This window comes from Macaca fascicularis, chromosome 12, assembly GCF_037993035.2.
Source record: "Macaca fascicularis isolate 582-1 chromosome 12, T2T-MFA8v1.1".
Classification (NCBI taxonomy): domain Eukaryota; kingdom Metazoa; phylum Chordata; class Mammalia; order Primates; family Cercopithecidae; genus Macaca; species Macaca fascicularis.
Genome location: NC_088386.1, coordinates 65487061 through 65513336, shown reverse-complemented (window position 1 = coordinate 65513336; position 26276 = coordinate 65487061). Strand labels below are relative to the sequence as shown.

The following is a 26276-nucleotide window of genomic DNA, read 5'->3' as shown; positions in this document are numbered from 1 at the left end:
CAGAAGCCAGTAAGTTTCCCAGTTTCTACTAGGACATATTTCAAGTTTGGTTTATTTTGTATAAAGTAAAGGAATGTGAAGGAGTCTCAAACACAACATAAGACAAAACTGTATTACAAAGCCCTAAATATTCCCTTGGATTAATTCACTATATTATATTTATTATGTATGCCTTATCTACTTCCAAAGAATATTTTAATTGCAACTGGTTGCCAAAAAAAAAAAAAAAAAAAAAAAAAAATCCACCAATACAATGTTACCATAACATAGGAATAGGAAAATAAGTCAAAGGCGACAGGTTTCTTCAGATTATGTGACGCTAACAATACCAGTAGGCATAAAGTTTCACTCCCAGCAAGGAAAGGTTAAATTAGTAATTTAAACAAGAAGTGAAGGAGAGGAAGAAGAAGAAGAAAAGAAAGGTTAGAAAAGGTAAATTATATGTTAGTTCATGGAAGAGATAAACTTTTTACTTGAACAAAACTCAAAGAGGAGCTGATGTTCTCTGTGTCATACCCATAATACAGAAGAAAAATGAGAACATAATGGACAAAGTATACTACAGCAGTTTTTTTAATGACCATTTATTATGTCTATACAGTATAGAAGTCAAAGCATTATGTTAAACTGAGAGTCTATGCAATCATTGTTATGGGAAACCTAAAAGTATTTTTCTATTAATCTGATCTGATTCAAGGATATAACATATAAAATTCAGAAGAATGAAATACAGTAATTTTTAAATTATCCACACATTTGCTCCCATCAAATTGGTGGGGATAATCAGGAGCAACTATAAAGTCAAGTTCTGTGGTCCACTTTACCATGAGAAGTTACATATTTTTGACAATAATATTCAAAAAATTGTTAACACTCCTTTTCTAACATTTACAGATAATTTAGGATCCACATAAAAAACTCGCCTTATTATTTTATAACAACAATTCTTTTATACTGTTTTTGAGCCAAAATGTTATTATCCAGGTTGCTCACTCACCTTATTCACCAAAGTTAACTCTCAATGATGATGGTCATTTCAAAAAATTAAATCTACCCGTCCCCTCTCTTCCCTTTCTGAACATGTCCTAGCATGGAGTGTCAGGACTCGACAGCCTGGCACAGGAGGGCATTTGTGTGGTAAAATTTTAGTTAAATATGTGTAATTTTTTGACTAAAAAGTTAAATATATGTATCTACATAGAGAGAGAGAGAGTTATAGGTGTCAGGTATCTCACTGTGGAAGAAGGGAGTTACAGAGTTACAAATATGGAAAGAGAGAAAACAAGAATGACTCCTAGAGTGATAGATTGGAACGGAAAGTATCAGAGTGAACTCACAGTTTTCAGTACATAAAGGTAGACATAAAACTAAATATAAATTTCTCCCTTCCTCTCTCTCACTACCTTCCAAAACAAACACAGACTTACAAAGAAACACACACACAATTTTCCCCAGCTCTGTCCTAAGAGGACCTGAGACAGCTATACTTCATTAGAATAAACACATGGACTGGGGTTTCTAAATACCATTCTCTCTTAAAAGCAACCAGGACACCTCGGAGCAATGGCTGACTCCAAGTACAGGATAAGCCTGCAACATCTTTTTTTTTTTTTTTTTTTTTTTGAGATAGAGTCTCACTCTATTGCTAAGGCTGGAGTGCAGTGGCGTGATCTAGGGTCACTGTAACCTCTGCCTCCTGGGTTCAAGCGATCCTCGTGCTTCAGCCTCCTGAGTAGATGGGATTACAGGAACGCGCCACCATGCCCGACTAATTTTTGTATTGTTAGTAGAGACAGGGTTTCACCACATTGGCCAGGCTGATCTCGAACTCCTGAGCTCAGGTCATCTGCCCATCTCAGCCTCCCAAAGTGCTGGGATTACAGGTGTGAGCCACCACCTGGCCAAGCCTGAAACATCTTATTGCCCCAGAAAATAAGAATATGCTCAAAGAATGATGGGGACAGATCAACAGGACCCAGAAACCAGCTTGACGTGACTCCTAGTGGCCAAATCTGTAATAATTTGAGCACCAAAATTAATAACAAGCATATGAGATTATAACCCATAAAATAAAATAGGAACCCATGAGTCCATACTGATAAAAATGAATGAATATAAAGTTGATATGGATTGGGATATTACAATATCTCAAAGTATCTCTCCACAAATTATGTATTAATTGTAAAGTGGGGTGGGAAAGGTAATTTGACTGTGAAGAAGTCTGGCAGACATGGTCAAAGTAAATCACCAGTGATGAAACAAATTGAAATCATATAACACCTTATGGGATACAATGAAAACAAAACAGCAACACTTCATTGACATTCCTGCCAAAGTTGTATAAACTGAGTCAAAATATAAAGGGAAAACAGAGAATCCCAAATTAAGAGATATTCTACAATGTTACTACTGCTTCATAATCTTTAAAAGTGCCAAGGTCATGAAAATAAAAACTTCTATATTGAAGGAGAACAAAGAGGCATGACAATTAAGTGCAAGGAGTGATTATGAACTGGATCTTTCTGCTATAAGAAATATTAGTGGCTGGGCACAGTGCCTCATGCCTGTAATCCCAGCACTTTCGGATGCCAAGGCGGGTGGATCACAAGGTCAGGAGTTCAAGACCAGCTTGGCCAACATGGTGAAACCCTGTCTCTACTAAAAATACAAAAATTAGCCTGGCGTAGTGGCAGGCGCCTGTAATCGCAGCTACTCGGGAGGCTGAGGCAGAGAATTGCTTGAACCTGGGAGGCAGAGGTTGCAGTGAGTCGAGATCACGCCACTGCTTTCCAGCCTGGGTGACAGAGCGAGACTCTGTCTCAAAACAGAAAAAAAAAGAAACAAAGAAAGAAAAGAAATATTATTGGGGGCTAGGAGAAGTGGCTCATGCCTGTAATCACACCACTTTGTGGAGCTGAGGCGGGAGGATCACTTGAGCCCAGGAGTTTGAGACCAGCCTGGGTAACATAGCAAGACCTCATCTCTACAACTGATTTTTAAAAATTAGCCAGGCATGGTGGCACACACCTGTAGTACCAGCTATTCAAGAGGCTGAGGCGGGAGAATCACTTGAGCCTAGGAGGTCAAGGCAGAAGTGAGCCGTGATCATGCCACTACACTCCAGCCTGAGTGACAGAGCATGACCCTGTCTCCAAAAAAAAAGAAAAGAAAAAAGGAGAAGAGAAGAGAGGCGAGGGGAGGGGAGGGGAGGGGAGACGAGACAGACGAGACGAGACATTACTGGGACAACTATCAAAACTTGGGATCTAAAGATTTAATCATACTCAAATATCATATTGATTTGCTAATTCTCATAGTTGAGGGTACAAAGAACTTCCTGAACCATTTATGTACGTTTAAGATTCCTTCAAAATAAAAAGCTTTTTAAAATTAAATCCATCCTCAAAGGACAAATATTTGCCACAATGGAAGAAATGGAAGCAAAGAAAAATGTGCTCTAGATGCTCAAAGCATTCTAAGTGACCTCCAAAAATGTTTTGAGCAACAATAGCAGTGACAGACTACATTTTTGGTCTTCTGAATCACTACTTTGCAAATCTGTAAGTTTTGCCATGCTTCTTTAATTAATGCCACTCACTCTACAGCTCACCTTTAAACATGTACACTTAAAATTAGAATACGTATGTCCATAGAATGTACTTTTTAAAATCTATTAAACATAAGAAAACCTCAAATGTAACTGCTTGACACTAGTATTAGAGTGCATTTCTATAGCAGGTTTCTATACTAACCAGAAATGGAATGTCATTGTTGTGAATGTTTTCTTAATCGAGATTATTACTTTTCTAAATGGGCATAAATGTAAATAAAGGCCATTAACAAAGAACATACACAAGTTCTGGCAGATTCAGTATAACTCAAAAATTTTCCATTAACTCCTGAGGCAAAGACATTAAAGCTGCATTTTATTACAACCATCTAATGTTTTCTGCTTACATCTTGTTTTCTATGAAGTTAATCTATTATGAAAGTGATACTGAGTTTGTCTAAAGGTGAGGTACTTGGAAATGGATCCTCATTTATTGTTCATAAACAAATGGAAGTGTTTATGAACGGTTCTGCCTTTATCATGAAAATCCAAAACAAAACCAAAGGAAAGACAAATGTGAGAAGCATGGTGAGATCCAAATAGTCACCTTAATCCTTAGCTGTCCACTACAAATTAGTTTCAAGTACTTGTCAATACCATCATTGTTCAAAGGAAACAAAATCTATCACAAAGAAAGCCTTTAAAATTTTTAGAATATTATTTATTACAGTAGCATCAGGGCCTTTGTAAAAGTAGCATCTAAACTATGTCCTCTAGTATCACATTATTAGTAATAATTACCAAAAAAAACAGATTTTGATTCACTGTTTATCTTCTTTCAAAATAAAAGGATATACTATTACATAACAGAAAGAAGGATCTGACCACTAAGAGAGACCACTAATTGACAAAAATAACAATCTTACCTCATTTTCAACCTTCTAATTTTGTCAGTAGATTTATTACATTCTAGGCTATTACTAATTCAAACTTAATGACTGGTCATCTAAATTATATGTTACTGAATGTCCTTTCTCCCATGGAAACAAATTTTTAGTTAGTTCTTTATAACTCCTATTTAGGAATTCTCCTAAATTCTTAATCTACCGTAGGCTTTTGCATATATTAATATAAATTTTTTATAACAAACTTTTTTTTTTTTTTGAGATGGAGTCTCACTCTGTCGCTAGGCAGGAGTGCCGTGGCATGATCTCAGCTCACTGCAACCTCCGCCTCCCAGCTTCAAGCAATTCTCCTGCCTCAGCCTCCCTAGTAGCTGGGACTACAGGCACACGCCACCACGCCCAGCTATTTTTTATATTTTTAGTAAAGGTGGGGTTTCACCATGTTGGCCAGGATGGTCTTAATCTCCTGACCTCGTGATCCACCCGCCTCGACCTCCCAACAAACTTTTTTTTTTTTTTTTGAGACTGAGTCTGGCTCTGTCGCCCAGGCTGGAGTGCAGTGGCCGGATCTCAGCTCACTGCAAGCTCCGCCTCCCGGGTTTACGCCATTCTCCTGCCTCAGCCTCCGGAGTAGCTGGGACCACAGGCGCCCGCCACCTCGCCCGGCTAGTTTTTTTTTTTGTATTTTTTAGTAGAGACGGGGTTTCACCGTGTTAGCCAGGATGGTCTCGATCTCCTGACCTTGTGATCCGCCCGTCTCAGCCTCCCAAAGTGCTGGGATTACAGGCTTGAGCCACCGTGCCCGGCTCCAACAAACTTTTAATTACATCAAAGATGTAGTATAACTATGTATGTGACTAAAATTGCTCCTTATACAGGTACCAAAGGATGACCTCCTAACTAATAAATCAAACAGGATGGCCAATCTTATTGAACTCCTGTAGCACTTAACAATTTTGATAAGTTTCTTGCTTTCTGAACTTCCTCTTGTGACTTCTCTAAAGCCACTCACCCCAGTTTTTCTCTTACTCTGCTCAACCATCCATTTATCAGTCACCTTTGTAGGTACCCTTTCCTCAGTCATTCCCTTTAATGTTTTTCCCTTGAGTTCTATATTCAGTCTTCTCATTTTCTCACTGTACACTTTCTCCCATATACAAGGATTCTACTATTACCTATGTGCTCATATCTGTATCTCTAAGAATTCTCCCCTAAATCTTAAACCCTATATCTGACTGGACATCTTCACCTGGGTATCCCTCTTAAACTTAGTAGTGTCCAGAACTGAACAGATCAGTTTTACTACTGAGCCTGAGACCCCTCCTATACTCCATTATCTTGGTAAAAGGAACATTATCCAAGTCAGAAATCAGGGCACCATTCATGACATCTCCCTCATTTCTCACATCAAGCTGATTACCGAGTCTAACAACTTGTACCTGCTAAATATCTCATATACATCTCCTCCTCTCTTTATTATCATCACTGTCTTAGTTCAGACCCTTATCACACCTGCCCCACTAGATGACTAAGTAGCTTGCTCTCCCAATTTCCAGTCTTACCCCACTCTAATCCACCCGCATGTAATGATCCTATATATATACACACATATATATACATATATATACACACACACACATATATGTTTTTGTTTTTGTTTTTTGAGGCAGAGTCTCACTCTGTCATCCAGGCTGGAGTGCAGTGGCACAATCTCGGCTCACTGCAAGCTCCGCCTCCTGGGTTCACACCATTCTCCTGCCTCAGCCTCCAGAGTAGCTGGGACTACAGGCTCCCACCACTATGCCCAGCCAATTTTTTGTATTTTTAGTAGAGACGGGGTTTCACCGTGTTAGCCAGGATGGTCTCAATCTCCTGACCTCGTGATCCGCCCGCCTCAGCCTCCCAAAGTGCTGGGATTACAGGCGTGAGCCACCGCGCACAGTTCTATCCTATATATTATTCCTCACTTAAAATCCTTCCAGTTTCCCTGTAACCATTTATACCCTGTGCCAGTTAATTATATGCAGTTACCCTCTTAGCCTTATGTCCTGCTACTCCCATTAACACTCTGTGTACCCAATATAGTACCTGTTACACTATGTTAACACTACTAACAAACTATCTGTTTACCAGTCTGTCTCTCCATTATAGTATCAATTCCTCGAGGTCAGGAAGTCCAACACCGGACACAGATATGTCTAGAAAAGTGCTGGACTGACACCCAGTGAGTGAGAAATGGATCAATCGAGTAAGATCCATCTTAGGCTTGCTTCCACTGATCATTTAACCCATAACTGCCTATATTTAATTTTAAAAGTAAGAAGATGAAATTATCCAGAAAATACCTCTAAAGTACACTTCAAACTGCTAAATGATGTATTAGTCATACCGCTCACAACAGTAGTCCAAATAACTCTGTTGATAATGATTTTTACCTATATAAAAGAGATCGAGATGATCAAGGTCCTAGGTTCTTAAATTAAGATAATATTGATGTGATCTCTTTGGACCCTCCCTAAGGGGAAATGTGTACCCTTCCCCTATAATTGTTGCTTTGGTAGACAAATTTGTCTTAAATAATAAAGAAATTAAAACAACGAATATTATTTATAACCTCGGAGAAGTGAGCAATGACTATCTTGAATTTGATCTGAAATCCTTTTTTTTAATGTCCTGGGTCTTTTAGCCTATGTACACTCATTAAAAGGCATGTTCTTTTTTTTTTTTTTTTTTTTTCTGTAATAAACACTGAACCCTTTCCAAGAGTTTGACAATTATGCTGAGTTTCACTCTCTCAAGATTCACCTTGTCATGTTTATGACAGTAGGGTCAGCAATGTTGACAAGGCTCTTGGGAAACAATTGGTGACAATGCACAGTAACACAACTCTTCTGGCAAACCCACTGAAAAAAAGAACCATACTATGCTCATAGTCCTTGACCCACAAACCCCACATAACATAGTATATATCTTGAGATTTTTTTTTAAATCCCATTCTTTTTTTTTTCAAGAAAGTCAAAAGATGAAAAAAAGTTTATAAATATAATTTTAACAACAAATTATAAGCAACCTAAAGATCCAAAAGCTAGAAGCATAAGTTAGTCAGAATGTGTTTTAAAACATCACTTTTTAAAAATCAGCAATCATATATTAATAAAGATTAGAAAAGACCAAAAGAAACTAAAGCAGTTGGATTTTTATTTTGAGAAATGTTTAAATATTTTTTTATTCTCATTTAAAGTTGAACAGTTCAACTTTAACAGTAAGAGAATTATTAGATCCTTACAGCAATAAAAGCAGTAGCAATTTTTCCAAAGAGACATATAGATTTAAGGTAGTAATTTTACGGTGGGGTCAGAAAGTCTCACCTGTCCATCAATAAACTCAATATATCACATGTACAAGCACTGACCATGCTCCATTCCACTTACATTACATCAGCTATGACTGTTGCTATTAAACATCCAAGTGATTATCCTCAAATGACCAAAAGGAAAAAAATATCAATTTTTCAACTATACACACGTTTAAAACATTAAAAATAAAAATTACCTTTCTTCTTTGTCCAATGTTTTCTTCTCTGCTGCAGTGACTTTTTTAGGTGGTACAGGAGGGGTCACTTTTCTACATATCTCTTCAATGATGCGTTTGTTCATTCTACTTTGCGACGCAGCTTTTAGTAAAATTCTTTCCACTGCAGTTATACCATCTCCATGACTGTATTTAGGAATTTCTGGTTGGATTAAAATTTCTATGTCATCAAGCCAAGGAGGATAGTAGGAGTTTTGTTTTCCTGAGAGTTTGTGATGAAGTTTAATTAGCAAAGACAATATGCTTTCTTTAATTTCCAAAATGGCTGTAGTTAACTGTGGAGCTGAGCCAGGAGCAGACCATTTACTTGAAGTTTTGGGACGAACCACCTGATTTGCTTCACTGCTACTGCGATTGATGATTTCCTGAAATTTCTTTCTACGTTCTGCTACTAAACTGAAAACTTGAGCTGTACCAGAATTCTACCATTAAAAAAGAGAAACAAAGAAAAATCAAGAGAAGTTATTTAGCATCATTTTAAAAACATACTAGTACTACATTTTCCAAAGGGAATGCTCAGTTTCATAGAAAGATTTATTCAACAGATTTGCTCTTTAAATAATTCTGTCCCTTGACCTATCTCTCTCAAATATATTTAATCCCACTCAATCTGGAAAGACTTATAAGGAGATCATCAGCAGTAACACCTCCTTTTCAACCTCCCGAAAACAGACAAAACTTACGTAGTATCTACAGCCATATTAAAGAGAATCATAAACTAAATTATTCGTTAGTTTAAAGGAGGAAAGGCTGTTCTGGTCAGCATTCATGAGGAATAGGGTACTCTTTAGTAACTTCTGGAAGACTGCTACAGTTTCCAGTTAAGAAAATTATAAATTCGTTTTTCAAAAAATTTTCTAAGCTAACAAACATGAACTAGTAATTAATTTCACTTTTAAGGAACTTTAAAGTTTGAAAATTCTAACATAAATGCTTAAAGTTACTAAACTGAAATATAAGGATGAAAAAATCAAACTGATGTTTCATATTTTAATATGAAATTTAATTTGTTTTATTAAATTTTAATATGAAATTAAAACTGTGATTTGTGATTTGTTTTTTCTTTGTTTTTGGTTTGTCGGTCAAGGACTATGAATTGTTTTCTGAACAGTTTTTTTTTTTTTAACTAAGTATTTTCCTCATTAATTTAAATTCTAAAAAGCTTTTTTGCTAAAGCAATCAAACTGCACCAGGGCTCTTAGAAAACATCTTTTAATTAAGATATGAATCAGTTTAATGAATTTATTTTTTAAAAGCAAGCATAGAAAGGATGCTCTAATATCAGATGAGCTTTTGTGAGTCAAATGACAGTATATACTATTTTTTAACATCGAAGCTGTTTTTTAAAGTACTCTGCCAGCATTAGAGGCAAAAGCCTCTTTAGAGGTTCCAGTTTTTGCTTACAGCGAAAATACGTTGTCAAAGACCAAGAAAGCTCCTACAAATAGACTCTACTATAAGAAATGTATGATTCAATGTTCTCTACTGACAAAAATCTAGGCTGGGAAGACTAAAACTGCTTAAGTTTAGTTACTTAAAATGTCATTTCAAGATTTTTCATTACTGCTTTTTAAAAATTAACTTACATGCAATGAAAGCACTGATTTTCAAAATGAGTCCAAAGCCAGAACATACAGAATTTAAGACTTCATAGGCTTAGTTTGTCAAAGTTAATTAATTGCCATAGAAGCAAAAAAAAGTTATTTGCAAATGAGCATGCTGCTAGCAATTAAATTTATTTTAATTTAGAAAATATCCAAGTCATTTTTAAGAAGTTAGTAGTATAGTGGCAATGCTAAATGTAAAGAGACTCAAATATGCTACCTATAATTGGTCCAAAATACTTCGAACACTAATAAGAAAATACTCAGTGTTATTTTTAAGCTCAATATAAATTTTCTTTAATATTAAGCTTAAATCACTTTGTCAAAAAAAAAAACCACACACAAATCCAAGAAACTTTCTTTTAAATTTAATCATATTAATTAAACACCTATACACACACAAATACTTCAAAGCAGTTTTTCCCCATTTCCAGTTAAAGCCATGTTGCTAGTTAATGCAAATATCATACACATCTACCTCTCTTTGAAGAACTTTAGGCCGTCGTGAACTCTGGCAGATTAAGGGAAAAAGACTGATAAGGTAGAAGTTGCATAGATATATCAGAGGAAATAAAAAACAATTTAAAGTTATCTGCAACCACTTTTTTTTTCTTTTGGATATCATAGGAACAGTATATCCCAACATAACATACATAACTTAAAGCTTTTCCTTATTTTCTTTCTTACGTTTACACTTACTTGAAAGGAACCCAAGTTATCAGAGCTAGTACTTGCAGGTGAGTCTCTCTTCACTTCAGGCGCAGTCTCTGGAACTCTTACTCTAACATAGTTTATAAAGTGTCGCATGTTTGACACTAAGTTACTGCCAGGAAACCAACTGTCATGACAACGTTCTGGTCCACCCACGGATGCCTAAAAAAAAAAAAAAAAAAAAAAAAAGAATATCAAATCTTGCCACGTCAGGTCCAAGGTACAAAGGAGATGTAACAAGCCCCCAAAAATCATCCATTGCCTATCATAATCCTGGATCCTTTACTGTCTCATCCACAAATTATAGAGTGAATAAATTTGAATAAAACCAAATTCAAACAAAAAATGTAGTAATAAATTACTCAATACCAATATGGGTAAGTCTGATGGAATCAGCTAAACATCTGACTTAAAATACATTTTTAAATACATTTTTCAATCTAGAATACTGAACATTACAGAATATTCATCCTCACCCATTAGTAATACAAATAATGCTAATTTGGACTAATTTGGAGGAAACTGAAAAATCAACCAAAGGTATGACCTAATCATAGAGGAATCTTTATAACCTTTTAACATCTATGAAAGAACATATGTTGATTCAACTTGGACTACAAAGAACTACAAAGTGGTTTCTTTAACTTGTTTTTTGCAATTATTATGTTGTGTTACATTTTGTCATTTAGGAGGGAAGAGATGAGGAGAATCTTACACATTAGTGAAACTAATTTGTAGTAACAATTGCTTTTATGGACACAATACTTCTAAAGTCCTGAAACAAATTAACAACTTTCACTCTTAAGTACTTTAAACATTCTCCCATATAACAATATTCATGCCATTACCTTAAAACCTTTACAGAAAGAATTTGCTACTCAAAAATAATCCCTAATCAAATTATTAGAATTTTTGGAGCTAAGCCCTAACTTCAGTTTTACTGATTATTTATTGATTACTGGTAATTTTTTGCCAATAATCAATATTCTTAGCATAACACCAAAAATGCATTAAACACTTTTATTAATTTTTGTGATAGGAATTATAAATTTCAAATTCAGTAATTCCATAATAGAATTTAATGCATCAATTAAGGCCCTAAAAAACTGTACGTATTTGAAGATCCCAAAGGGCCTTTTCCAGTAGTTCTTTAAAAGATCTTATGAGTCTGATGAAAACATAAATATACCTCAAGATGAATCCATAAATACACTTTACTAAGGCATGTCATAACTAGCAAAAGTATAACATGTCTGGTTTGGCAACAATTGGTTGGAGCCAGATAGGGACTGCCTATCTAAAAATTTTAAATTACAAAAAACTACTTACCTCTTCATCTGGTTCTTCTTCAGCAGAATTTTCGAGTCCTAATTCAATCAGATACAAAACCATGCAGAGTACATGTTCTGACAGATTTTGATGATCCATCAAAATCTTTAAAAAGGGAAGAAAATGCCTCATAATTACTTTTTTCCACAAAATGTATTTCATTTAGAGATCCAAAAATATTTTACTGTTATAGACAAAAAGTACTTTAAGTAATATCTAGAAATACCAGTTCACAAATTTTCTAAAGGTTATGTCAGAGAGTCCACTAAAATAAATTCATATGAATATAAGTATTTAATAAAATAAATAAGAATATTTTTATATCCTAATTTGCTGACACTCTTCTCTTGATGACAAGGCCATCAGATAAATAAGTTTACTAAATAGGATAATTCAAGCAAATGTGTTTAGCACAGCACCTGGCATATAACTGGAAGCACAATAAATGTTTATGGTGCATTAATGTTCTTAAAAACATGTCTCTGAAATTAAAGTTCTGAGCCTCTGAGTATTTTGAGTAGCTATATTCATATGTATGTCAGTGTGTGATTTACATGTAGGAGAAAGGTAGAAGGAATTCAAGCGGTTAGTAAAGAGGCTTCTCTGAAGAAAATTTGATAAATCTGACCTATGGATTACTCAATGCAAACCTTATGCATCTTACACAGGGTTTCTGGGCTACCTACATCAATCACTCATTCACTATGATATAACAGACCACTAACCAGAAGATATCTAAAATACGACAAGTAACAAAATGGCCTGGCAGCTATCATCTTGTCCTCATTATAAAAGTCAACTGGCCAAATGATGGAAAGGACAAAAGGAAGAAATTCTGTAGGGAATGGCAGTTTTAATTGTGGGCAAGATAGCAGAGAGCAAAAAAGAGGACAGGATAAGCTGAGCCTCACAGAAGCTGCCCAAATGGCTGAGGCGACTTGGAAAGGAGGTCTTAATCGCTTAAGACCTAATCTACTACAACTAAAGAATAGAGAGACTTTCAAGTCACTGACTCTTCTCATGTTTTTCTGACTATTCAGAGGGCTTCTCTGTTCATCTGTTGTGTGGCACAATGAAGAGCACAGGCATTCAAAACCTTTTAAAAACCAGATTTTTAAACAAATTTCTGTCTATTCCTAGTTGACCTTCAGCAACAGACTCTGGTCTTAGTTTTCTTATCTCTAAAGTTGAAATTATAGAGCCCCTCCTAGCACTTTCACTTGTCCCATCCCCATCCAAAAAAAAAACCAAAAATAAGAAAGAAAAATAAAAATGGAATTAAAGCCCAGAATTGTTGTAAGGATTGCACGGGTTAATATCTGTCATTTGCTTTGTGTAGTGTCTAGCAATGTGTGTTCAACAAATAGTGAGTGAGTGGTGCCAACGATGTGAGGAGCAGAAGCAGCAGCAGGAGGAGACTGAAGGCTGGGAGACCACAGAAGTCATCCCTTCTGATCCACTATGTTATGGAGAGAAAACCAAGGCCCAGCCACACAACCAGTTAGCTAGTGTAAGCAACACTAGAACGCAGACCTCAGACTCCCAGGCCACTGACTATCATTACTATACTATCTCCTCCTGATAAATAAAACATTACCAGCTAAATTCAATTAAATTTTGACTTCAAAGCTTGTGGCATTACAGCTTTAACTGAATAACTTAAGAGCTAAGGAGGAAAAAAATCCCTCTATTAGGTACTTCCAAAAAAAAAAAAAAGAAAGAAAGAAAAATGATGTTTCCAGGCAGTTTTATTTTGACACTAAACACGTCAGAGGATAAAGGTGGTTTACTAAAATTGATTTTTAGAAAGTTGACTTGCCAACGTAATGTCAATGGAGAATTTTATTATTAGTAGTAGTAGTAAAATCAAGAAAGCTATTTTAAAGTTGAGATTTCAAGAGTTCATTTATGATAGTCTTGTAACAACTAAAACATTGTCTTATTTTTCATAAAATACTATTTGTACATTTAGCATACGAAAACATTGAAACATATAACTTGAAAGAGCATAATAATTTGCCATAAGGCTTCCTTAAATTTTCATGAATTATTTGTCACTTATTAATTATTACTTATAACAGTACTTAGCTTCCCCATCTGAACTAGTTATTTAACCTCTAAAACTCAATTTCATATCTGAAAAAGGAGAATAACAACAGAACTTTCACTCATAAGGATTTTTGCTAGCTTAAGCAAAATAACGTCTACAAGTATATATAAAGCATTTCAAACAAAATCTGGCACTAAGTAAACATTCGAAGACTGTCCATTATTTGTAAAACAAATACAAATATCTTTTCAGTACAAAAAGATATTCTACATTTTTTAATAAAGAAAAAGAACATTTTAAATCAATTACTGAATAACCCTCTTGGAAGTTAATGAAAATAAACCACCCAAGGTGTTTTTTGAGGCACCTGTCCAAAATCATAACAGGAAAACTTTAGAAACAAGTACAATGAAAAATTGGTCATGGGTGGAGTTGAAAGAAAAGTATAGAAATTTAAAAGTATTATTTCATTATAAGATTAAGAAAAAAACTAAAATTCCTACCTAACTAAATATATACTTTCTTAAACAATGTGTTAAATGATTGTACATAGTAATTGGAAATTTGTGTAACAAATATTCTTATTTTTCTTTGAATTTCTCTTAACTTTTAATTTTTCAAATTATAACTAGGAAGAGGAACAAGAGGTTTTCTTTGTATCTACCTGCATAACATTTATCATGTCTATATAGTTATTTTCTTTTTTCTTTCATCTTTCTTTCCTCCACCCCCGAGATGGAGTCCTACTATGTCACCCAGGCTGGAGTGCAGTGGCACGATCTGGGGTCACTGCAACCTGCACCTCCCAGGTTCAAGCAATTCTCCTGCCTCGGCCTCCCAAGAAGTTGGGATTACAGGCGCCCACCACCATACCCATCTAATTTTTGTAGTTTTAGTAGAGACGCGGTTTCACCATGTTGGCCAGGCTGGTCTCGAACTCCTGACCTCGAGATCTGCCCACCTTAGCCTCCCAAAGTGCCGGGATTACAGGCATAAGCCACTGCACCCAGACTTTTTTCATCTTTCATGCAGATGAGATTATAAAAATCCCTATTATATACACACATACATACTATACAATATTATGTTTCATACAAGTTTTTGAGTACACAATTAATGTTAGTCAAATAAATCTGTTTTACGTGAGAAGATCCCAAAATAAAACAAATTTTAGATAACAAGAAAGTAAATGCATCATCTTGTGAGTTCCTAAGATGTTTATCAAAAACAATTTTTGATCTTGCCACATAGAAACCACACTCAAATCCTTCCACGTCACTTTCCTGATTAGAGGAAAAAAGCAAAAAGAACCACCCCAACCTAAGATTCACTGGCTCACATAACTGCCATTCTAGTTTTGTCATTTTAGTGGGTTCTGATGGTTGTTTGGTCCCTGTAGCTCATTCTACACCTCTTGTAGTTCCATGGTATTTCACTTATTGTTCTGCAGAAGCCATAAATACATATTTTTATCTGTAGCTAGATAAGATAAATAGTTTCTCACAAAGAATGCTGTAGCTATTCTGTTATATTCAACTTGGATTTCAAATATATGTGATTATAACATATCTTCATACATCTTAAATGTATAAACACACTTTGCTTTATAAGTGATACTTTTATATAAATATTATCCTAAAGGATTATTATTTGAAAATAAATTCTAAACTTAGTCTTTCTATTCAAATTACTACTGTACCTTGTAAAGCAGAGTGAATAGCACAATGTGTAAAGTTTTACAGTGCAAAAGTCTCATGAGACCTTTATAGCTAGGATGGAGTGATGTCCTTTTCTTATAGGGAGGCCAGGGATTTCCAGGAAATTTTCCGCTCTGTTTTAAACTGTAAAAAAAAAACAAAACTAGAATTAGATGATAGCCTCAAAATCAAACTGTGGTTTAAATGTAATTTATAGACACCAATTTCTGCCACAATGTTTTATGCAGTGCTATTTTTAATCAAATTGCTTAAAATGCCAAAGAGGTTTCTATTCTCTATACAATGAACATTACTATTTCTTTTCCTAATGGCTAAAAATGAGTAAAGAGAGCTAAGCTGAATATTAAAAAATATATAAACTTTAAAGTGCTAACAAAGAGAAATGAACAGAAAGAATACAGATGAAGTACTCAGCAAAGAAATTTCCAGCTGTAACAATTAAGCAAAACAGATGACCTGAAAATTCTCCCACTACCAATGGTTGGAAAAGCTGGATAAAATAAATATAATCTTTTGAATGCATATTTGAGCTCACACACAAAAAGTGGAATTCTCCAGTTACCACAAAAAAGAAGGAATTAGTGACAAGCACTAACACTGTGCCAGTTGTTATAAAGTCCTTGAGCAAACAGATCACAAGGTGTGTTGGGCTCACATAAGACTCAGAGACAGAACTGAGATCCCACCTAAAGCTAAGACCCTTGAAAGGCTTTACCCTCATTGAAAGAATAACTCACAAGGAGAATGAATTAGCTTGTCTGTCTCTTCTGGGATGTAAGAACAACAAGTTCCCCAAGAAGATAATTATGAACTTGTATGCAAATACAGTAGGCCCCTCTTATCTTCAGGGAACATGTTCCAAAGCCCCCAGTAGATGCCTGAAAATAAGGATAGTACCAAACTCTCTATATACTATGTTTTCCTACACATACATACCTATGATAAAGGTTAATTTATAAATTAGACACAATAAGAGACTAACAACAGTAAGTGATAACAGAATAATTACAACAATATACTGTAATAGAAATTAGGTGAATGTGTACATGCTTTCTCTCTCAAAATACCTTATGTATAGTAGTCCCCCTTATACCTAGTTTCACTTTCCACAGTTTCAGTTACCCATAGTCAACCACGGTCAGAAAATATTCAATGAAAATCTCCAGAAATAATTCATACGTTTCAGTTGTATGCCATTCAGATTATTGTTACAATTCTTCTATTTTACCTTTAGTTATTACTGTTTATCTCTAATTAGTATTATCTATCTAATACTATGATAAAGTAAGCTTTATCATAGGTATGTATTGTAGGAGAAAAACATAGTAGATATAGGGTTGGATACCATCCCTCATTTCAGGCATCTACTGTGGGTCTTGGAACATGTCCCAAGGATAAGAGGGGGACCACTGTACTATACTCACTCTTGTTCTTCTTGTGATGATGTGAGATGATAAAATGCCTACGTGATGAGATGAAGTGAAGTGAATGATGGTAAGCACTGTGACATGGCATCAGGCTACTAATGACCTTCTGACAATATGTCATCAGAAGGAGGAACATCTGCTTCAGGTGATCTTGAATCATCAGGCCATGACAATGTGATGGCTGGATGTCAGGAGCAGACAATGTCAATAACTAACAAGCAAGTAGTATATACAGCATGGTACACTGGACTAAGGAACAATTCATATTCCAGGTGGGACAGAGCAGGATGGCACAATAATTCATCACCCTGCTTACAATGGCATATAATTTAAAATTTATAAGTTATTTATTTCTGGAATTTTCCATTTAATATTTTTGGACAGCCATTGGCTATAGGTAACTATGCTCTTAGAAATTCAGAAGCCATTAAAAATCATAACAGAAAAATTTAAAGCCTAAACTATATAGAAAAAGTTGTGGGCCACAACCAAAGTAGTGCTTAGAAGGAAATACATAGCCTTAAAATCCATATGTTTGTGAAAAAATCAACAACTAAGCATCCAAATTATAGTTAATAATAATGTATATTTCAAAATAGCTAGAAGAACTGTAATGTTCCCAACATAAAAAAAAAGATAAATGTTTGAGATGATGAATATCCCAATTTCCCTGATTTGATCATTACACACTGTACACATGTATGAAACTATCAGAGAAGTATCTTCAAATACTGTGTAAAAGGTAATATTAAGGCTAAGATATATCAATTTAAAATATTTTTTAAATATATAACAATAAAAATTAAATAGGAGTAATTAAAAATGAAAACCAAATGCACTAAAACAACAACAACAATAACTGAGTATCCAAGAAAAGGAACAAAGACAATCCAAACTAAATTGCAAGAAGACAATAATGGCCTGGCATAGTGGCTCACATCTGTAATCCCAGCACTCTGGAAGGCCAAGGCAAGCAGATCGCTTTGAGCTCAGTAGTTCAAGACCAGCCTGGGCAGCATGGTGAAACTCTGTCTCTACAAAAAATACAAAAATTAGCCAAGCATGGTGATGCACCCCTGTAATCCCAGCTACTCAGGAAGTTGAGGTGGGAGGATCGCTTGAGCCCAGCAGTTAAAGGCTACAGTGAGCCAAGATTGCACCACTACACATCAGCCTGGAAGACAGAGTGAGACTGTCTCAAAAAAGGGAAAAAAAAAAGGCCTGGCATGAGGGCTCACACCTGTAATCCCAGCACTCTGGGAGACTGAGGAGGGAGGATCACGAGGTCAGGAGATCGAGGCCATCCTAGCTAACATGGTGAAGCCCTGTCTCTCCTAAAAAAAAATACAAAAAATTAGCTGGGCGTGCTGGCAGGTGCCTGTAGTCCCAGCTATTCAGGAGGCTGAGGCAGGAGAATGGTGTAAACCTGGGAGGCGGAGATTGCAGTGAGCAGAGATCGCACCACTGCACTCCAGCCTGGGCGACAGGGTGAGACTCCAACTCAAAAAAAAAAAAAAAAAGATAATAAGTAATACAGAAAAAAAAGAATGAAATAGAAAATGAGGGTGGGAGGAGAGAGACAATCAAAAGTTGGTTCTTAGAAAGCATAATAAAACTGATCATCATCTGCTATGACACCTAATTCAAAATAAGAAATAGCAAACACACATAAATAACAGGAATAAAAACACAGGGAAGTTTTTTTAATCATTAAGTATAAACTTAAAGATTTCTTAGAAAAATACAACTTAGCAATTTTTTTTCAAGAAATAACCTAAGCAAGCCTATAACCTTTAAAGAAAGTGAATGTGTAGTTTTAAGCTATCCACAAAAAAAGAAAAGATTGTATGAGGCCCAGGTTGTTGAACAGGCAAGGTCCATTAAAACTCAAAGAAACACCACATGAATAAGAATGAAGTTGGACCACTACCTCACAGCATACATAAACACTAACTCAAAATCGATCAGAGAATTTGATGTAAAAGCTTCAGCTGTAGTTTTATATTTTTAAGCATAAAACTCTTTGAGAAAAACACAGGTTTAGCTATTTGTGACCTTGATTTAGGCAACAGACAGGAAAATTAAATTAATTTAGGCGACAAACAGAAAAATTAAAGAAAAAAACTGGAATTCATCAAAATTTAAAACATTTGTGACTCAAAGGACACTTTCAAATAAGTGAAAAAGACAATCCACAGAATGGTGGAAAACATGCACAGACGGGCGCCATAGCTCATGCCTGTAATCCCAACACTTTGGGAGGCTGAGCAGGCAGATCACTTAAGCCGCAGAGATCAAACCAGCCTGGGCAACACATGTAGAGACCCCATCTCTACAAAAAATTCAAAAATTAGTCATGTGTGGTGGCACATGCCTGTAGTCCCAGCTACTCGGGAGGCCACTCAGGATCACCTGAGCCTGGAGAGGCTCAAAGCTGCAGAGAATTGTGATCATGCCACCAGTCTGAGCAACAGAGTGACATTGTCTTAAAAAAAAAAAAAAAAAAAGGAGAAAGAAATGAAAACATTTGCAAATCATATACCTGATAAGTCTAGTATTCAGAAAATATAAAGAGGTCTTAAAACTCAATAATAAAAAGTGCAATTAAAAAATAAACAACAAAATTGACAGCACCTGGTACCTTTACAACTGGAGGTGGGAAGGCAGGGGGTTAAAATAAGGAGGATTGGATGAAAACTGCCTTTCCACCATTGAAACAGAATTTTGGCTACAGAACTCATCTCTGGGGAGGATAAAATAGCAAGTACAACTGAGGGTATAAGGAGGAAAGATTAAAGTCGTCATATGCATATTTGACTCAGAGTCCCTAGGCCTTGTCTCCCAGTCGGTTCACGGAATAATAGCAGCCATACCATTACCTCTGGGCAGTATCTCAGGATACTTCCCTGAGGAATCTGACCAGGCCAAAAAGAAAGATCTAACACAAGTGTTTCTCAACAAACCTGCCTACCCAAATCACTCTATATTAAAATTCAGAATCTACAAGTTCCGACAATGCACTCAAGAGCTCTTAATAACAAGCAGTCAACATTGTCAGACATCTGGGGAATGCCTCTAACTCGAAAGCTAGAGACTGAACAATAGAAAATGCACCTTAGAGGAAACAAATACTATATAGAATGAAGAAAAAAAAATCTTAAAAATAAGAAAACTATCATTAATATATCAGAGAAATAAGCTGTACCTATGATTATGAAGATGCTATAAAATTAACTTTGCAATTAAAAAAACTGGTTTCTGGGCCAGGCGCGGTGGCTGCTGCCTGCAATCCCAGCACTTTGGGAGGCCGAGGCAGGCGGATCACCTGAGGTCAGGAGTTCGAGACCAGCCTGACCAACATGGAGAAACTCCGTCTCTACTAAAAATACAAAATTAGCCGGGCATGGTAGACACATGCCTGTAATCCCAGCTACTTGGGAGGCTGAGGTAGAAGAATTGCTTGAATTCGGGAGGCAGAGGTTCCAGTGAGCCGAGATCGCGCCATTGCACTCCAACCTGGGCAACAAAAGTGAAACTCTCTCAAAAAAATAAAAATAAATTAAAAATAAATTTAAAAATTAGTTTGTATATAATACTACAGTGACAACATATAAATGTAATTTTCAAAATGATCGCAATAGCCATGATGAAATACTTCAACTATTCTATTTCATTTAGCATTAAAAAAGCAATTTTTAATTTTACTTTGTCTCTTTGTTTGCTTTAAGCAGTAACCACTAAATATGTGGCACCTAGATTAATAAATTGTTGCAAAATAAAGGTTATACATTTGTTGAAGGCCTGAGTAATACATCATTTTGACTGCTCTTTTCAAAAGCATTAACAGAATAATGCAAAGGAAATGCTACATGACAGAAAAAAATTACTTAAGTGACTCACACCAACACGTAATTATTGACTAGTTTGAGACAAAAATGACATACATAAAACTCATACATCATACTTTCAAACATGGGGCAGCAGTCATTAACCTTCAAAATGGGAGACAGGAGGCAACAGAAATACAAGAAATTACATATTTTTTAAAATGTACTTTTCAGTTGAATTTAAAACAGATGCTTTACGAAATCATTTCTATCTTTGGAAATGGCCTAGCTCATAGTTCTAACAACACTGCCACTGTCAGACATATTTCACCAGGAACAGTGGTTCACATCTATAATCCTAGCACTATGGGAAGCTGAGACAGGAAGATCACTTGAGACTACGAGTTCAAGACTAGCCTGGGCAATATAGCAAGAACCCACCTCTACAAAAAACTTTTAAACAATCTAGCCAGGCATGGTGGTGCACCTGTAGTCCTAGCTACTCAGGAGGGTAAGATGGGAAGATCACTTGAGTCCAGAAGTTGGAAGCTGCAGTGGGCTATGATCACGCCACTGCACTCCAGCCTGGGTGACAAAGTGAGACCCTGTCTCAAAAACAAACAAAAAAAAACCAGACATATTTTCACTGACCTTCTCTGAGCCACAATGTCTTCATATATAAAATATAACACTGAAATGATGGTTTTCCAACTGTTGGTTTGCTTTGTTGTTGTTATCTCGTTTTTGTTTTCTTTTTAAGAGCTGAATGCCCACTCGGGGATATTTGGAAGGGAGAAAGGGAAGCAGGATGAGCCACTTCCACTCTCTTAAGCCTCTTCTTGTTGTTGCCCAACCCTGTCTTCCAGTGAAGGCCCACAAGACACTTTTATAGAACCTGGACTAGATTTTAAAGGCCTTTTCCAGCAATAAGAGCCTAAAATTCTAAGCATCTAAGCATCACATAGAGCAAATGGCTTACTTTCACTTAAACTCTCAGCACAAAAACTGAAAGAAATCTACTTTTCATTCATTTAACAAATATTTACTGGTTGCCTTTAAAGTGCCTGGCACAGAGCTAAATTGTGAGAACACAAAAGTTTAAATTTATCTGACCATTTTTCATTTTAATTTGCAAGATGACCTCCAAAAGGTCATCTTGCAAATAAAAAAAGATCCCTCCCAGTATAATCAGTTAAGCCACTTTTTGTCCCTTAAAACTAAAAAGCAGATGAAAATAATCAATAGCAAACAAATCGGCCAGGCATGGTGGCTCATGCCTGTAATCCCAACACTTTGGGAGGCCGAGGTCGGCGGATTATCTGAGGTCAGGAGTTCAAGACCAGCCTGGAAAACATGGTGAAACCCCATCTCTATTAAAAATAGAAAAGTTAGCTAGGCATGGTGGTGGGTGCCTGTAATCCCAGCTACTCAGGAGGCTGAGGCAGAAGAATCACTTGAGCTCAGGAGGCGGAGGTTGCAGTGAGCCGGGATCGTGCCACTGCACTCCAGCCTGGGTGACAGAGTGAGACTCTGTCTCTATAAAATGAAATAAATTAAAATAAAATAAGATAAAATAAATAAAATAGCAAACAAATCCTAGAGTTTAGGGTTATCTTCCCACTTGTGCTGAAACAACAACTGAAACAGTCAATTGTACAGTCAAATATACAACAAATAAAAGACACTGCATAAAGGAAGCAGGTATTATTGTTTCACATACAAAATAAATCACAAAAATTTTAAGTTTTACATAATTATGTAACCAATGCATTTCTTTTTTTTTTTTTTTTTTGAGGTAGAGTCTCACTCTGTCTCCCAGGCTGGAGAGTGGCATGATCTCAGCTCACTGCAAGCTCCACCTCCCGCGTTCACGCCATTCTCCCGCCTCAGCCTCCTGAGTAGCTGAGACTACAGGTGCCCACCACCACGCCCAGCTAATTTTGTTTTTGTATTTTTAGTAGAGACGGGGTTTCACCGTGTTAGCCAGGATGGTCTCAATCTCCTGACATAGCGATCTGCCCACCTGACCTCCCAAAATGCTGGGATTAGAGGTGTGAGCCACCGCGCCCAGCAGTAACCAATGCATTTCTGCAAGGATATGGTATTTATTTTACATACACAAAAGTTATCACACAAATAGGTTGCACATAAAATTTCAAAGAGTATTTTAAAAGATAATGGTTAAAAGGTTTTAGTCTAAAGCTAAAAAGTTTGTAATCTGCTATTACTGCTTTGAGTACATTATTTCTTTTAAAACATAGATTTTCAAACTGCTAAGAAACATCACAGTGGTTCAGAAATGTTTCTGTTTTGTTTTACTGTGAAACAGGGGTCTCATTCTGTTTACAGGCTAGAATCCACTGGCATGATCACAGCTTACTGCAGCCTTGACCTCCCAGGCTCAAGCAATTCTCCTGCCTCAGCCTCCCGAGTAGCTGGGACTACAGGCATGCACCACCAGGCCCAGCTAATTTTTGTATCTTTTGAAAAGATGGGGTTTCACCATGTTCCCCAGGCTGGTCTTGAACGCCTAGGCTCAAGTGATCCACCTGCCTTGGCCTTCTAAAAACTGCTAGGATTACAGATGTGAGTCACTGTACCCAGCCTGTTCAGAAATATTTCTAAGAAGCTATAAAGAAATTGTACAAGAACTCAAAAGCCAAATAGAGGAAACAAGAGAATGAGGGAAAATAGAGAACAAAATAAGAAAGTGAAAAAACTGATAAAAACAGCTTTGGGAATATGGTTTTATCTGACTATGTGAAATAGTTATAAATCAAAATATGATACAGATCTAAACGATATAAAACAGATCCCAAAACACAGGATACTTGGAAACAGAAAAAGTATATCTATGTATCAATATGGGTCTAAACCAGGTTTCTCAACCTAGGCACTAACGACATTAAGGGAATTCTTGGTAGAGGTGGTAGAACTGGCCTTTACTAGATGTCAGTGGCAACCCTACTAGTCTTCAGACAACGCCAAATATCATCCCTACTTAAGAACCACTGTTCTAAATGAAAGAAATAAACTGCTCAGAGCTAAAAGTTTGCTAAGTGAAAAATAAAACAATTATATTTTCCTTACAGAGTACCTGGCATATAATAAGCATTCAATAAATGTGTACTGTTAAATAAAATTTCCCCTTTAAAACTGATTGCATTATTTAATGATTCCTTCAAAGCTTTGAAAGTTTCAGCCCAATCTCAGTCCAAATTTCTAGTAACTACAAAGTAAAAGAGAATAAAATTTACTTCTTATACATTCAAAACAACTAACCGTCACCACTACCCTGAAAAAAAGGCAGAGTCATTTAAGACCGGTGTTTATGAAGTCTCAGTTAGGTTTTCCATGCAAATACTTCTTCCCAATTTTCTTCATTTTTCAATTTTTCAACAGGAATTACTCAAATTTATTTATTCAACAAATATATTATGAATACCTACTAAGTGCCAGCATTGAGATAAGTATTAAAGATGTAGAAGAGATACAGAGATAAAAATATCCTCCCTCAAGGAACTAAGAGTTTAGTAAGACTACAAGCAAATTTTTACAAAACTACATGAAAAGCAGAAAAAGAGGGAGATAAGAAACCAGAGAAAGAGAACCTCAGTCTAATTTCTCCAAGGGTTTAGAGAAAGGGAGAGAGAGATGCTGATGGCTGAACTGGGTTGTTGTCGTTGTTGACTCAAAGATTGTTTTGGTTTTGTTTGGGGGGAGGAAGCAAATTAAAATTCCACATTAAAAACTTTCTTCAGATATTTGTCTGTGATAGATATTTCTATTACTGCAAAGTCTTGGCAAAAGAGAAGTTTCACTTTGATAGTTATCTGGGTAAGTATTAATACTTTCTCAAAATCAAGGACATTTGCATCATTTAAACTTGCTTTTTAAATGTTTAGCTGTAGGAAAGCACAAGTAAAAGATGATATCCTGTGATATTCAGCAATATAATATTAACTATTAAGGTTTTAAAAGAGGTGGAAATAATACATTTACAACAGTCTACAATTTACAATAACATACAAAATTGAATTCTGCATTTAAAAGATATCTTTCAAAATGTTTGTCTTCTGCAGGCATCAATACTGTAAACTATTTTGTTAAATATTTACAAGTAAAATTCATTTTGCTTTGGCTATTTTCCCAGTTGTCACGAACACAGAAATATGTTCACTTATTACAGACACCCATTACCATCTCTGATGTCAGAGAATTCTCTTAACTTGTGCCTCCTCTACTGGTTCAAAAGTAGAACAACACAAGACCAAGCCTTTAATTCCACTGATGAAACAGCAACTAAGTAAGTTTCTGTTTTTTAAATTTAGTGATCATGTTCTAAATCTATCACATTAACATCAAATTTTGGATAAAGATCTTAACATAAATCTCTGACAGATTATTATTTAAACCTTAAATTATTATTTGCATCTCTAAAGAATGGACATATACTTTAATGAGAGCATATCATATCTGTGTTATAATTGAAATTTTTCCATATAAATATAAAATACTCTGTTATGATGCTAATCAATTTGATGGACTTACAATGCAGTATATCTGTCCATTGCAGACTGCACATCTCTACGGTAAACTGTTCGAAGAATGACCATGACGGGGTCAAACTCTTGATCCCAGACTTCAGCTATTATTCAAAAGAAAGTAGAAACATTGACTTCTCAGAAATAAAATCAATATTTATTGACTTCTTACATTTGTTAAGTATAGTTTACATTTGAAAGACAGAACAATTTAATCTGATTATAGTATTTGCCTTAAGAAGCTTGATGCCATGATTACTTTTCTAAGTCAAAAATCACAATTTCATCATCAGGAATGTTCTCTTGAGTTCAGCAAGCACTAAAGAACAAAAGTTTTGTAATACAACAATGCCTCACCAGAAAAGTTTACTTCATTGTTGTTGTTGTTTTCTGCAGGGTGCCAATTAGAAAGAAACCCAGCACGTTAAGACCTTTGAGTGTACTTAAAGGCAAGTAGGGTATGTCTCACACCTGCAGTCCCAACTACCTGGGAGGCTTAGGCAGGAGGCTCATCTGAACCCAGGAGTTGGAGGCCAGTCCAGGCAACAAAGCCAGACCTCATTTCCCTTCCGAAAAAAGTATTTAAAAAAAAAAAAAGTGCTTAAAAGTAAAAGCATGAAAACTAGATTTAAAGATTAATGAGGCTGGACACGGTGCCTCATGCCTGTAATCCCAGCACTTTGGGAGTCTGAGGTGGGCAGATCACTTGAGGTCAGGAGTTTGAGACAAGCCTGGCCATCATGGTGAAACCCTGTCTCTACTAAAAATACAAAAATTAGCCAGGCCTGGTGGCACACACCTGTAATCCCAGCTACTTGGGTGGCTGAGGCAGGAGAAACACTTGAACCCAGGAGACAAAGGTTGTAGTGAGCCAAGATCACGCCACTGCACACCAGCCTGAGCAACAGAGACCTACTTTATAAGTCTTTTTTGTTTATAAAAGATTTTCTGCTCCTTTGCTAAAACGGATCACTTGTCTCCTTATCTTCGGCATAATTAGGAACCACTATCCTGTGTGTG

At 35.9% G+C, this 26276-nt stretch overlaps 1 protein-coding gene across 9 annotated transcripts in view; it reads right to left on the bottom strand.

Moving 5' to 3' along the window:
* UBR3 (ubiquitin protein ligase E3 component n-recognin 3) overlaps positions 1-26276 on the bottom strand; it is a 268922-nt gene that overhangs the window by 133291 nt on the left and 109355 nt on the right. For 6 of the 9 annotated variants that reach the window (XR_012421203.1, XM_005573426.4, XM_005573427.4 and 3 more), the window contains exons 19-24: positions 25264-25360; positions 15440-15581; positions 11691-11795; positions 10350-10523; positions 10129-10161; positions 8008-8468 (exon numbers count right to left, since the gene is read on the bottom strand). Coding sequence is in view for 8 of the 9 variants with exons in the window: in XM_005573426.4 (XP_005573483.1) it covers positions 8008-8468; positions 10129-10161; positions 10350-10523; positions 11691-11795; positions 15440-15581; positions 25264-25360 (1012 nt within the window). In the remaining variant the exon portion in view is untranslated. The remainder of the gene's footprint in view (positions 1-8007; positions 8469-10128; positions 10162-10349; positions 10524-11690; positions 11796-15439; positions 15582-25263; positions 25361-26276) is intronic. The other 3 variants (XM_015432342.3, XM_015432343.3, XM_015432345.3) reach the window with 1 other exon arrangement.